Source organism: Bufo bufo, chromosome 1 (assembly GCF_905171765.1).
Source record: "Bufo bufo chromosome 1, aBufBuf1.1, whole genome shotgun sequence".
Classification (NCBI taxonomy): Eukaryota; Metazoa; Chordata; class Amphibia; order Anura; family Bufonidae; genus Bufo; species Bufo bufo.
This window is the reverse complement of record NC_053389.1, coordinates 602,567,046-602,580,374: the sequence shown is the minus strand read 5'-3', so window position 1 is coordinate 602,580,374 and position 13,329 is coordinate 602,567,046. Positions and strand designations below refer to the sequence as shown.

Below are 13,329 nucleotides of genomic sequence, written 5' to 3'. Positions count from 1 at the left end.
GAGAGGGGGGTACTGTCACGAGGGTGTCAAGACCCATGCCTGACTCCGTTATACCCGGGGTCAGGAAGTCACAGCGGTTGGCTGCGCGCTCTATGTAAGATAGGGCTGTTTCCTTATGGTAGCTTTCTGGGTTTGCTTTGCAACCCTTTTTGGCTCACTCAGGGATCCGTAGCTCCTTCTCCTCAGCTGTTCCTTGTCCAGCACTCCCAACCTCCTTATATTCCCCTCTCACACTTCTCTGGTTGCCAGATATAGAGCTTCCTGCCTGGACTTCTATACTGACCCTCTGGAGCTGTGTTGCTGCGTTCTCTGGTAGTTGGTCCAGAACGTTACCCTCCGGATCCCTGTTGGACCTGTGTGGTCTGCTGTGGTCGCCCACCTGGGTGTATGTGTTTGTCTGTATTGTCTGTCCTCTCCCTGGTGTTTCCCTCTTAGTGTCAGTGGTGCGGACTAGCGATCCCACCGGCCCGTTCACTATCTAGGGCTCATTCTAGGGAAAGCCAGGGTTTAGGCACTTGATCGCCGCACGGGTGAGGAACCCGTCTAGGGACGTCAGGGCAGTCAGGTGCCAGCCGCAAGGTGAGTCAGGGGTCACCACCTTTCCCTCTCCCTTGGGCAGGGCTTTCCCTTTTCCCTCCCTGTGCGTGACGCCGGTCATTACAGTGTGACTACCTGACAGAAAATGACAATGAATCCACATCTTTGCACAGATTTGGCCTTTTAATGGCATGTGGTCCTAAAATTTGGATCAGCTGAAAAACAGCCTGTTTCAGTTTAATCGTTATTTTCAATTAATAGAATGCTCAAAAAATGTTTTGTCTCACTCTCATTACTTCTTGTTGCATGTTGAAGCTCTACTTGGAACCTTGTTAAGATCCAACAATGCAAAATAAGTTTTTTTGCCATTTTTCAAGTGTTCTTAAACTTTTGATCAGGAGTGTATTATAGGAGGGGAAGGCAGATAAAGACCTACAGCTAAGTAATAGAACTAGGGTGGAATGCAGGGAGGGATTAAACAGTTCATAAGGAAAAGTGTAGGGTAAAAAATATCCATAAACCTCATAATTGTATGTATATTAATACTAGAAACCTCCTTTGTTTAGTTCTAGGTACCTGACACACAATTATTTGACTCTCCTGAGGGACATACAGGACCCGAGGGAACCGACTTCTCTCCTGGACGGGGTGGAGGCACCTAAAACCGTGAGTGTCCTCTCCTGGAGGACTAGCACACCTTGCACCCTTCCAGCCACAATAACCCTTGCTCATGGCTGATATCCATATAGCCTCTTACAATGTATACAAGACCCAGAGGGTAGATTTATCATGGTTCTCTGGGATCTCCATTTAATAGACGTTTGGCGCACTCATTACCCTAGCACTCTAGACTATACATTTTATTCCCATGTACACAATAATTATCACCGCATAGACTACCTATTTATCTCAAAAGAACACCTTGAACTATGCCCGACGGCCAAAATTGGATCTATACATCTGTCTGACCATGCCCCAATTTTCCTAAAGGTATCCTCCCCTACACGTAAAACTAAAAGCTTTAATTGGAGACTAAATGAATTTATCCTAGGGAACCCAGACTCTATAAAGAAAATTGCTTCACTACTGGAAGAATACTTTAATCTAAACTCCCTACCAGAACTCTCACCCCAAACCATTTGGGATGCACACAAACCCTTCATTAGGGGTGAGTTCATTAGCCTAGGCTCGCACTTAAAAAAAACTAGGGAAAGTAACATTAGTAATCTTCTATCCAAGATAAACAAGTTAGAATCTATCCATAAAAGTACCCTCTCTGAAACCCAACTTCAGGAGCTCTCCAAAGCAAGAGCTGAATTAAAAGCTCTATTGCACAACAATTCGGCTAAATACTATCTCAATTCCCAATACAAGTTCTTTGCACACGGGGATAAAGCCACCAAATTTCTCATGAACAGAATAAAAACTAGAAGAGCAGACAACTACATTCATCAACTGTCTTCTCCTAATGGTGACCCAGTATTTGCCTCATTTAGGATTGCCAAACAATTTAGGGACTTTTACGAAGCCTTATATAACCTCCCTTCCATCATACCTCCAACATCTCACTCCTCATTAGTGGAAGCGTTTCTTAAATCAACAGCCTGCCCGACTTTATCAGTGGGCCAAAAGCAATCGCTTGAAGTTCCATTTACCTTGGATGAAATTTCTATAGCCCTGGCCCAAATGCCCCAGGGGAAAAGCCCGGGTCCAGACGGACTCCCTGCATTCTATTACAAAGCATTCAAAAAACAACTTCTGCCACATCTACTGACGGTATGCAATCAGTCCTTGCAGGGTATCCCTTTATCCAGGGATATGACGTCTGCTCATATAGCCTTGATTCCTAAAGAGGGGAAGGACTCTAAGCTATGTGCAAATTATAGGCCAATTTCTCTTCTGAATATTGACTTTAAAATTCTTGCGAAACTTCTGGCTAACCGTTTGGCAGTTCTTCTCCCTCTGCTGGTACATATGGATCAGGTGGGCTTCGTGCGTAATAGGGAAGGTAGAGATAACACTACTAGAGTCATCAATGCTCTCTCTTATGCTAGACATACCTCCACTCCTCTCGTACTCCTCAGCACTGACGCTGAAAAAGCGTTTGACCGCATAAACTGGAATTATCTACGACATGTTCTAGTGTCCTTTGGCCTACCTGATCCATATATCAAGGCTGTATTTGCTATGTATAACCAGGCTACTGCCCGAGTAATGGTCAATGGTGACCTATCCTCTCCCTTCCGAATTCAAAACGGAACTCGTCAAGGCTGTCCCCTGTCCCCCCTGTTATTCATCCTGGCCATGGAACCCCTTCTATCCAGGCTTAGAGCGGATACTGAGATCAAAGGCCTATTCCTAGGGGGTAGGATCCATAAGATTGCGGCATTCGCCGACGATGTTATGATAATGACATCCAACCCTAATACTTCCCTCCCATAATTCAGGAACATTTAAAGAACTACAGTGCAGTTTCCGACTTTAAGATCAATGAGAGCAAATCCACCATCATTAGCACAGGGATATCACCACAGCTTAGGCTCTCTTTAATGAAAAACTCCCCTTTCAATTGGTCTTCTCCAACCATTACCTACCTAGGGGTGAAACTTAGCCCTACCATTTCGGATCTATTCACACTCAATTAAGTCCCTTTAAAAACCGCTCTATTCTTAGCTCTTGATAAACTCACTAAATCAGCCCCAACTCTATCATAGTTTGGAAGGAAAAACATCCTCTCGGCTCTTATCATTTCCCGTCTTACATACCTCCAACAAGTCCTCCCAATTCCCATTCCAAAGTCCTATTACACCGCCCTAAAACAGAGATTCAGAACATTTATATGGAATGGCAGGAAAGCGAGACTCTCCTACTCATTCATATTTCGATCACGTACGTCAGGTGGGATAGGGCTCCCAGACCCTGAACTCTATGGGAAGGCTATCCTTATGTCACGAATCATTGATTGGTTGAGAAACACTGACAGCAAATCCTGGGTGGCCATAGAACAAAGTATTATTGGTATGCCAACTCGAGCCCTATGTCTGGGTCATCACACACCTCCCCAAATAAATCTGCAACCTTTCCCAATTATCAAAGCCACAGTTGAAGCTTGGAAGTGGTGGAATCACTACCACTGCTCTATTCCCTTCCCATCTCCCCTTGTTACAATTAGTGATATCCTCGGTTCATCCTCCAGCGGGCCTAGAAGTACCTCTTCTAAATTAATTAGTTCCTCCTCCATGCCAATCTCCCTTCTCCTGGACCCCCAGGGCTTAGTACCATCGAACGATACCATCAAAACCCTTCTTAACCCACAACCATGTGACTTTAACCTCATTCCCCTCATTAAATCATTTGTTCATAAAAATAACATGAATGGTGAGCTCCTTCGTCCCCTTACATGGTTTGAGGCCTTAATAGTTAACCCTAGTTCCCCAAAAAAACCTATCTCTCTTATATATAACAAACTAAGATCTCCTCCGTTAGTTATTAAACCAGCTTTCATCCGCTCTTGGGAACTAGAAACCGGTGTGGATCTCCCTCTTCAAACTTTACCTACACTATTTGAAATCCCACACAAGTCATCTAGATGTGTTAGAGCCCAGGAGAATGGTTACAAAATTCTCTCGCAATGGTATATAACCCCAATCAAGTCTTCACATTTCACTAGACCTACATCTGACGAATGCAGGAGATGTCAAAGGGAGAAAGGTACTTTCCTCCATATCTGGTGGTTATGTCCTGCTATCAATAAGTGGTGGGCAGAAATCTTTCAGATCAGCAACCAAATCTGCTCCTCAAATATAGCTACTTACCCTTATGGGGCGTTGCTCTCTTTTTTCAATGACAAAACATCCCTGCCCCCCACATTCCTTTTTAAGCAGCTCTTGTTAGCAGCTCGTCTCTTGGTTCCTAAATACTGGCTACAAACTAGCTTACCCTCAGTGGAGCAATGGAGACTTAAAGTAGATCAAATCCACCGTTTTGAGGAAATGGCCTCTTGGGAATCACGGTCACACTCGATATTCTTGAAAAAGTGGACCCCTTGGGCAAAATACAGATTTCTCCAGCATTAACTTACCCTGCATCACCCCCCGGCTACACTATGGGTCCTGTCTTGTAAGTTTTGCCAACAACTTAAAATATGATCAAATTGGCTTGATAACTAAGAGGTAATTAGGGATGTCCATCCCTTCCTTTTTTCCTGGCCCTTACATACACCACATACACCTCATACAAATTGGGATTAGGGATCTTGGTACTAAGGCGCGATTGGTCATAAATTGCCTTGTCCCTTTAACTAGATCAGCATTATCTCTGTCCAGTAATATCTGGATTCTGTTCCATACGCCCTAGTTTATAACTTATATATGTCGAGTTTCTCAATTAACTATCTGTTATTGTCACTATCCTCAATCCTTCATGTACAACAATGTACTTATATGATTTTGTGTATGGTACCGATTTACACCACTGTTGGTGTCCTGTTACACTGTATATTTTCTTAAGAGTAAAATAAAATACTTTTAAAATTAAAAAAAATATATAAAAATACTAGAAACCTGCCCAATAAAATTGGTGAACTGGAATATGTAATGTCTGAGGAACACTATGACACAGTGGAAATAACTGGCTGGATGAGAGCTATGACTGGGCGTTAATAGACTGGGTGACAGTCTGTTTAGAAAAGATTGTGAAAACGGGAGAGGGGGAAGAGTTTTCCTTTATGTGAAGTCCTGTCTAAAGCCCACACTCTGGGAAGGTATAAGTGGGGGTAATGAACATGTGGAGTCACTGTGGGTAGAAATACATGGTGGGAAAACCAATAATAAATCACTTAGAGGTTTGTTATAAACCACCTAATATTACAGAGTCGACAGAAAATCTACTACTAAAGGAAAGAGATGAGGCGGCAAATCATAATAAGGTCGTTATTATGGGGGGACTTTAACTACCCAGATATAGACTGGGAAACTTAAAGGGTTTCTGTCACCTGAAAAATGAGTATTAAGCTGGCTGACATTAGCGATGTGCTAATGTCAGCTGAACATAACTATATTAGTGCCATTTCACTGCGTGCCGCCATTATTGAGAAAAACAAACATTTATAATATGCTAATTAGCCTCTAGAAGCAGGGGGGGGGCGTTGCCCCTGCTCCTAGAGGCTCTGTGTCATGGTCTTACCTTCTTGCTGTTCTCCTTCGTTTGACATGTGCTGGCGGCCATCTTGGTTTCTGGGTTTCTTGTAGCCTTCCACCCTGCGGCTCCTCCTTCCCACTGGGAGGAGCTGGATGCCTAGCTCATATATATAGGAGGTCTGTGGCTTCAGTTCCTTGCTTGGTCCTCCTGTGTTCACATGCTTCTAAGACTGCTGCTGCTTCTGGTTCCTGATCCTGGCTTCGTCTGACTACCCTGCTGGTTCCTGATCCTGGCTCCGTCTGACTACCCTTCTGGTTCCTGACCTCTGGCCTCTCAAAGACTCTGCTTCGGTTTCACCATCCGTTTGGACTTTTGCATTACAGCTTTATTTTCAATAAAGCCTTCTTATTTTCACTTATCTCTTGTTGTACGTCTGGTTCATGGTTCCGTGACATTAGGACCAAGCCATGAATTCTGACGGTACAGGGCCATCCTCGCTACCCATGCTGGTTGCCAGACTTGATCAGCAGGATCACCTGTTGGGTCGGTTCGCTGTGGCGTTGCAAACCCTGCTTGAACGCACGGCTCATTTCGCTCCCGTTGCCGATGGATCGGTTGTCGCTCCTACTGCCGCTCCGGTTGTTGCGCCAGAGTCTACCCCAACACCTGTTGTTGCGCCTGCGGTGTTTCGGGGTATGACCGGTTCTGCCCCTCTTCCACAGCGCTTTGGGGGAGAGCCAACTCAGTGCCGAGGTTTCCTTAACCAGGTGGGCATTTATTTCGAGTTGCTGCCACATGCCTTTCCTACTGAGAGATCAAAGGTGGGCTTCTTGATCTCGCTGCTCTCAGACAAGGCCTTGGCCAGCCCTTTATGGGAGAACAACAATCCGGTGGTTGCCGAGTTTTCCGGTTTTGTTGCTTCTCTTCGGAAGGTATTCGATGTGCCGGCTCGTGCTGCCTCTGCTGCGAGGCTCCTTATGTCCATCAGACAGGGTTCACGATCCGTAGCTGAATACGCCATTGAGTTTCGTACCCTGGCAGCAGAGGTGGGCTGGAATAATGAGGCTCTGGTCGCTGCTTTCTCTCATGGTCTCTCGGATGCCTTGAAGGATGAGGTTGCAGCTAAGGACCTACCAGTGGAGCTCGAGTCTCTTATTTCTTTCCTGATTTTGATTGACACCAGACTCAGGGAGAGACCTTCCTTTAAGGAGAGCCTGCGGAGGTCTTCTAACAGATTGGCGCCTACGTTTGCTGTCCCACCCGTGCCTCCCTCTCCTCCCACGCCTCCTGGGGATGACTTGTCTGGGGGTGAACCCATGCAGCTGGGGTTTGCTCGCCTGTCCGAGGGGGAGAGGGTACTCCGGAGACGCGAGGGCCAATGCATGTACTGTGGTCTCGGTGGGCATTTTCGGTTGGCATGTCCGAACCGTCCGGGAAACGCTCGTACCTGAGATCCTGTCGGGGGCAGATCTTGGGTGGAGTCTCCTCGTCCCCGGTTTCCCGTGTTGACAAACCACTGATCACTGTTGTCCTCTCCTGGGTCGGGGGCTCGGTGACGACCCAGGCGTTGGTGGACTCTGGTGCTGGTGGTTTGTTCATTGATAGTGTGTTCGCTGCCGCCAATTCCATTCCTCTGCAGGCTCGAGGTTCCCCACTGGCTCTTGAGGCGATAGACGGCAGACCCCTTCTGCCGCCACACGTGACTCATGAGACCCTTCCAGTGGGGATAGCCATTGGTGCCGTTCACAGAGAGTCGGTCTGCCTCCAGGTTATTTCGTCTCCACACTACTCGGTGGTCTTGGGGTACCCCTGGCTCCAGAAGCATAATCCGACTTTTGATTGGAGATCGGCCGAGATCCTCTCGTGGTCACCGCAGTGTGGGGCTAGTTGCATCCATGGGTCTGTCAAGTTGCTGTGTACTTCCTCGGACTCTCTGTTGCCTCCTGAATACGAGGAGTACCGGGATGTATTCGATAAGGTGCGCGCGGTTGCCCTACCTCCGCACCGCCCATACGATTGTGCCATAGAGTTACAACCTGGTGCCGTTCCTCCTCGTGGCAAAGTCTATCCACTGTCGGTAGCGGAGAATGAGGCCATGGAGGAGTACGTGAGGGAGGCGCTTTCACGCGGACACATTCGCAAATCCTCGTCCCCGGCAGGGGCTGGATTTTTCTTTGTGAAAAAGAAGGGCGGTGAGTTGAGGCCTTGCATCGATTACAGGGGTCTCAATCGCATCACGATCAAGAACGCTTACCCGATACCCTTGATTTCCGAGCTGTTCGATCGCCTTAAAGGGGCCACGGTCTTTACCAAACTCGACCTGAGGGCGGCATATAACCTGGTAAGGATCAAGGCGGGCGATGAGTGGAAGACCGCGTTTAACACCAGGACCGGTCATTATGAATCCTTGGTTATGCCCTTTGGGTTGTGCAATGCGCCCGCAGTCTTTCAGGAATTCATCAACGATGTTTTCCGTGACCTGTTGCAGCAGTGTGTGGTGGTCTATTTGGATGACATCTGGTATATTCTGAATCCATGGAGGCCCACATTCTGGATGTCAGACGAGTGTTGCAACGGTTACGAGAGAACAAGCTGTTCGGTAAGCTTGAGAAATGCGAATTTCACCGATCCCAGGTAACCTTCTTAGGTTACATCATTTCCGCTGAGGGGTTCTCCATGGATCCTGAGAAGGTTTCGGCTGTCTTACAGTGGCCCCAGCCCAGTGGTCTTCGTTCCCTGCAGCGCTTTTTGGGCTTCGCCAATTATTATCGGAAGTTCATCAGGGACTTTTCCAGGCTCGCCAAGCCTCTCACGGATCTGACCAGGAAGGGCAGTAATTCCCAGGCCTGGCCGCTCGAGGCCATCCGAGCTTTTGAGGCCCTAAAGTCCGCTTTTGTGTCGGCTCCGATTCTGTCGCATCCCAACCCTGGGTTGCCCTTTGTCCTCGAGGTGGACGCGTCTGAGACGGGAGTAGGCGCCCTTCTGTCTCAGCGTAGAACACCAGAGGGTCCTCTGCTTCCTTGTGGGTTTTACTCCCGGAAACTGTCTTCCGCGGAGTGCAACTATCAGATTGGTGACAGGGAGTTATTGGCCATCGTGCAGGCCCTTAAAGAATGGAGGCACTTGCTCGAGGGTTCGGTGGTTCCAGTTCTCATCCTGACGGACCATAAGAATCTGACCTACCTTTCGGAGGCCAAGAGATTGACACCACGTCAGGCCAGATGGGCTCTGTTCTTGTCACGTTTTAATTACGTGGTCTCCTACCTACCCGGTTCCAAGAACATCAGGGCGGATGCCTTATCACGGCAGTACTCCGAGCTGTCCAGGGAGGAGTCGATTCCGACTTCGGTCATACCTCCGAATCAGATCCTGGCCGCCATTCGCACCAGCCTGACCTCTCCCCTGGGTGAGCAGATTTTGGCGGCTCAATCTGGTGCTCCCTCTGGGAGACCCAACGGCAGATGTTTTGTGCCTGAGGAGTTGCGCACTCGGTTGTTGCGAACCTACCATAACTCCAAGACCGCGGGGCATCCTGGAAAGAATCAGCTGTCCTGGGCTGTTTCACGTCTGTTCTGGTGGCCTTCCCTACGTTCCGACATCGCCGCATATGTAGCGGCATGCTCCGTTTGTGCCCAGAGTAAGTCCCCTCGGCACCTTCCGTTGGGTCTTCTGCAACCCATAGCCCCCGGGGAGCGCCCATGGTCACACCTGGGGATGGATTTCATTGTGGACCTCCCTGCATCCCGAGGCCATACGGTCATTCTCATGATTGTGGATCGGTTTTCCAAAATGTGCCACTGTGTTCCTCTCAAAAAGTTACCCTCTGCACAAGAGTTGGCCACGATTTTTGCCAGGGAGGTCTTCCGGTTGCACGGTTTGCCCAAGGAGATTGTGTCGGATCGGGGGAGTCAGTTTGTGTCCAGGTTCTGGCGCGCCTTTTGCTCCCAGTTGGGGATTAATCTCTCCTTCTCCTCGGCCTACCACCCTCAGTCCAATGGGGCCGCAGAACGATCCAATCAGGCCTTGGAGCAATTCCTTCGTTGCTATGTCTCCGATCACCAAGACAATTGGGTTGACCTCCTGCCTTGGGCTGAGTTTGCCAGGAACACGGCGGTGAACTCTTCCTCTGGGACGTCTCCCTTCATGGCCAATTATGGGTTCCAACCTGCCGTGTTACCGGAGGTATTCTCTCCCCAGGATATTCCGGCTGCGGAGGATCACCTTTCCGTCCTACGTGCTTCTTGGGTACAGATCCAGAAGTCCCTTGAGGCCTCTGCGCAGTGCCAGAGACTCCAGGCTGATCGCAGACGAGCGCCTGCTCCTTCCTACCAGGTCGGAGACCGTGTATGGTTGTCCACCCGCAACCTCAACCTTTGAGTGCCCACTCCCAAGCTGGCGCCTCGCTTTGTTGGTCCCTTCCGAGTGCTTCGCAGGGTAAACCCGGTAGCCTATGCCCTTGCGCTTCCTCCTGGCATGCGGATCTCTAACGTGTTTCATGTCTCCCTGTTGAAGCCACTGGTGTGTAATCGTTTCACTTCCTCGGTTCCTCGGCCTCGTCCGGTCCGAGTGGGCAATCGTGAGGAGTATGAGGTGAGCAATATCCTGGACTCACGCCTGGTCCGCGGTCGGGTGCAGTTTTTGGTCCATTGGCGTGGTTATGGTCCAGAGGAGCGTTCCTGGGTTCCCTCCGCTGATGTCCATGCTCCTGCCTTGCTCCGAGCCTTCCACGCACGCTTCCCTCAGAAACCGTTTTTTGCTCCGCGGAGGAGGGGCCCTTGAGGGGGAGGTACTGTCATGGTCTTACCTTCTTGCTGTTCTCCTTCGTTTGACATGTGCTGGCGGCCATCTTGGTTTCTGGGTTTCTTGTAGCCTTCCACCCTGCGGCTCCTCCTTCCCACTGGGAGGAGCTGGATGCCTAGCTCATATATATAGGAGGTCTGTGGCTTCAGTTCCTTGCTTGGTCCTCCTGTGTTCACATGCTTCTAAGACTGCTGCTGCTTCTGGTTCCTGATCCTGGCTTCGTCTGACTACCCTGCTGGTTCCTGATCCTGGCTCCGTCTGACTACCCTTCTGGTTCCTGACCTCTGGCCTCTCAAAGACTCTGCTTCGGTTTCACCATCCGTTTGGACTTTTGCTTTACAGCTTTATTTTCAATAAAGCCTTCTTATTTTCACTTATCTCTTGTTGTACGTCTGGTTCATGGTTCCGTGACACTCTGTTCTCCCACCTCTGTCCACGCCCTGCTACACTAGATTGACAGGGCCAGGCAGCGTTGGTCTCCTACCTCCGGCCTGTCTCCCATGTAAATCTCGCGCCTGCGCAGTTCCGTTCAGTATACGGCGCAGTGAGTGAAGGGCGCTCGCCAGCTGCCAGCTTCCTCATTTTGCCTGCGCTGAATACTGAACGGCATTTAAAATCCGGTCTGGTATTTGCCCTCACCTGGCTGTAAATCAGCCCAGCAGCACATGCTGGGAGGAAAATACCTGTTTTCCCAGAGCAAACTTCTCACTGGGTCACAAAAGATAAAGGCAGCCAAGCTGGAGATAGAGAGGCTCATTGTCAAAGAGGGCACAACTACTGTAACCCCAGAATGTTCTTGATATATATAAATGTTAAAAAGTTTAAACATGAAAGTGTTCCATTAAAAAGTGATGAGGGAGGAGTTGCTGAGAGCGATGAGTAGAAAGAAAATTAAATATTTTTTTACCCACTGTATTCACTGAGGAAAATAAAATGTCAAATGAACAATGCACAATGTAAAAGTAAACTTTAAATGTGGCCTGTCTGACACAGGAAGAAATGCGGCAGTATCTTAAAAAGATTAAAATAGACAAATCACCAGGTCCAGATGGCATACATCCATGTATCCTAAAATAATTAAGTAATGTAATAGACAGACCCTTTTTTCTGATATTTAAGAACTGTATAATGACAGGGTCTTTTCCACAGGATTGGCGCTTAGCAAATGTGGTGCCAGTATTCAAAAAGGGGTCAAAAACAGAGCCAAAAAATGATTGGCCGGTAAGTCTAAGGCTACTTTCACATCTGCGTTTTCCCTTTTCGCTGTTGAGATCCGTCATAGGGAAAAACGCTTCCGTTTTGTCCCCATTCATTGTCAATGGGGACAAAACTGAACGAAACGGCGTGCAACAAAATGCATTCCATTCTGTTTGGTTGCATCCCCCCATCACGAACAGAATAATGATGCAAGCAGCATTTTTCTGTCCGCGGTGTGGTGTGGAGCAAGACAGATGCGTCCTGACACACAATGTAAGTCAATGGGGACGGATCAGTTTTCTCTGACACAATAGAAAACGGAACTGTCCCCCATTGACTTTTATCCTGTTTATGTTAAAGATAATACAACCGGATCTGTTCATAAGGAATGCAGACGGTTGTATTATCATGACGGAAGCATGTTTGCTGATCCATGACGCATGCAGTAAAAACACTAGTGTGAAAGTATCCTAACATCTATCGTGGGTAAACTGTTTGAAGGTTTTCTAAGGGATGCTATGCTGGAATATAAGGGGTTTTCTCTGGATAGGTCATCCATATCTGATCAGTGGGGGTCCAATACCCGGGACTCCCCTTATCATGTTTTTGAGAAGGCACCAGTGTTCGCAGTAGTGCTGCAGCCTTATCGCACCTTGCTCTAGGCCATTTGATGTCATGTTCATTGGTCAAATGGCAGTGAAGTGAATGGGGCTGAGCTGAGATACCAAGCACAGCTGATCAGAAGGGGTCCTGGGTGTCGGACCTGTCTGGTGTGCTTGTTGGATTTTGTAAAAAATCCTGTTTAATACAATATACAGCTGCTGCTGCTGCTGCTGCAGAGAGATCAGCAATAACAGTGATGTGTGAACAGCAACTTATAATTGCTGAGAGCCTTTTTGATCAAATATTTAATAATTCAAAACTCACATACCTGGTCTTGCAGGTTTGTGTCAGCTCCCTTTTCTATCAGAAGCTTAACAGTTTCAATACTTCTACCACGAACAGCTTCATGAAGGGGAGTAAAGTCCTATAATTAAAAATATCTGTGTATATATTATGTATATATATATATAATGGAACACGATGGCGGCACTGGACAAAAATAGCTAGCGGGTGCTAGGTCCAAGGGTGTAGCTGCTTACCCCATAAAATAGATAGGAAAACCGGACAGCACTCCAAGTATAAAACAAGTGGTTGTTTATTCATCCATGTGGTAAGGCAACGTTTCAGCTCATACAAAGAGCCTTTTTCAAGCAATGAACACAAGTGCATCATGGGGTATATATAGTCCAACCCCTCCATGTGATGATCAACAAAGCAATATACATCAATTATCATAATACATAAAAATAAAGTGTAACAAGTGCATTAAAAAACCTATACTTCATACACAGTGCATATGGTCCATGTGAGGACATATCCATACAAGAATAAAGTGCATACATATTAGCAATCATAATAAATTGCATAATAAAGTGCCAAGTGCAAATAATTGTGTAGGACATCAATAAATGGGAGGAGTGATGCGATGCATGGAAATCTGTAAAACAGAAAGAGGGGGACAATGACATACCCTGTAAGAACACCTGAGTCCAACATGCAGACTATCGCCAAACCCGGCGTTCGGAAGTTGCTGTTGCGCAGGCGCCAGGTTGC

At 47.7% G+C, this 13,329-nt stretch overlaps 1 protein-coding gene across 1 annotated transcript in view; it reads right to left on the bottom strand.

Moving 5' to 3' along the window:
• Positions 1-13,329, bottom strand: part of LOC120985552 — a 160,642-nt gene that overhangs the window by 53,218 nt on the left and 94,095 nt on the right. Inside the window, exon 5 of the mRNA XM_040413559.1 lies at positions 12,605-12,700. Within this exon, the coding sequence (XP_040269493.1) occupies positions 12,605-12,700 (96 nt within the window). The remainder of the gene's footprint in view (positions 1-12,604; positions 12,701-13,329) is intronic.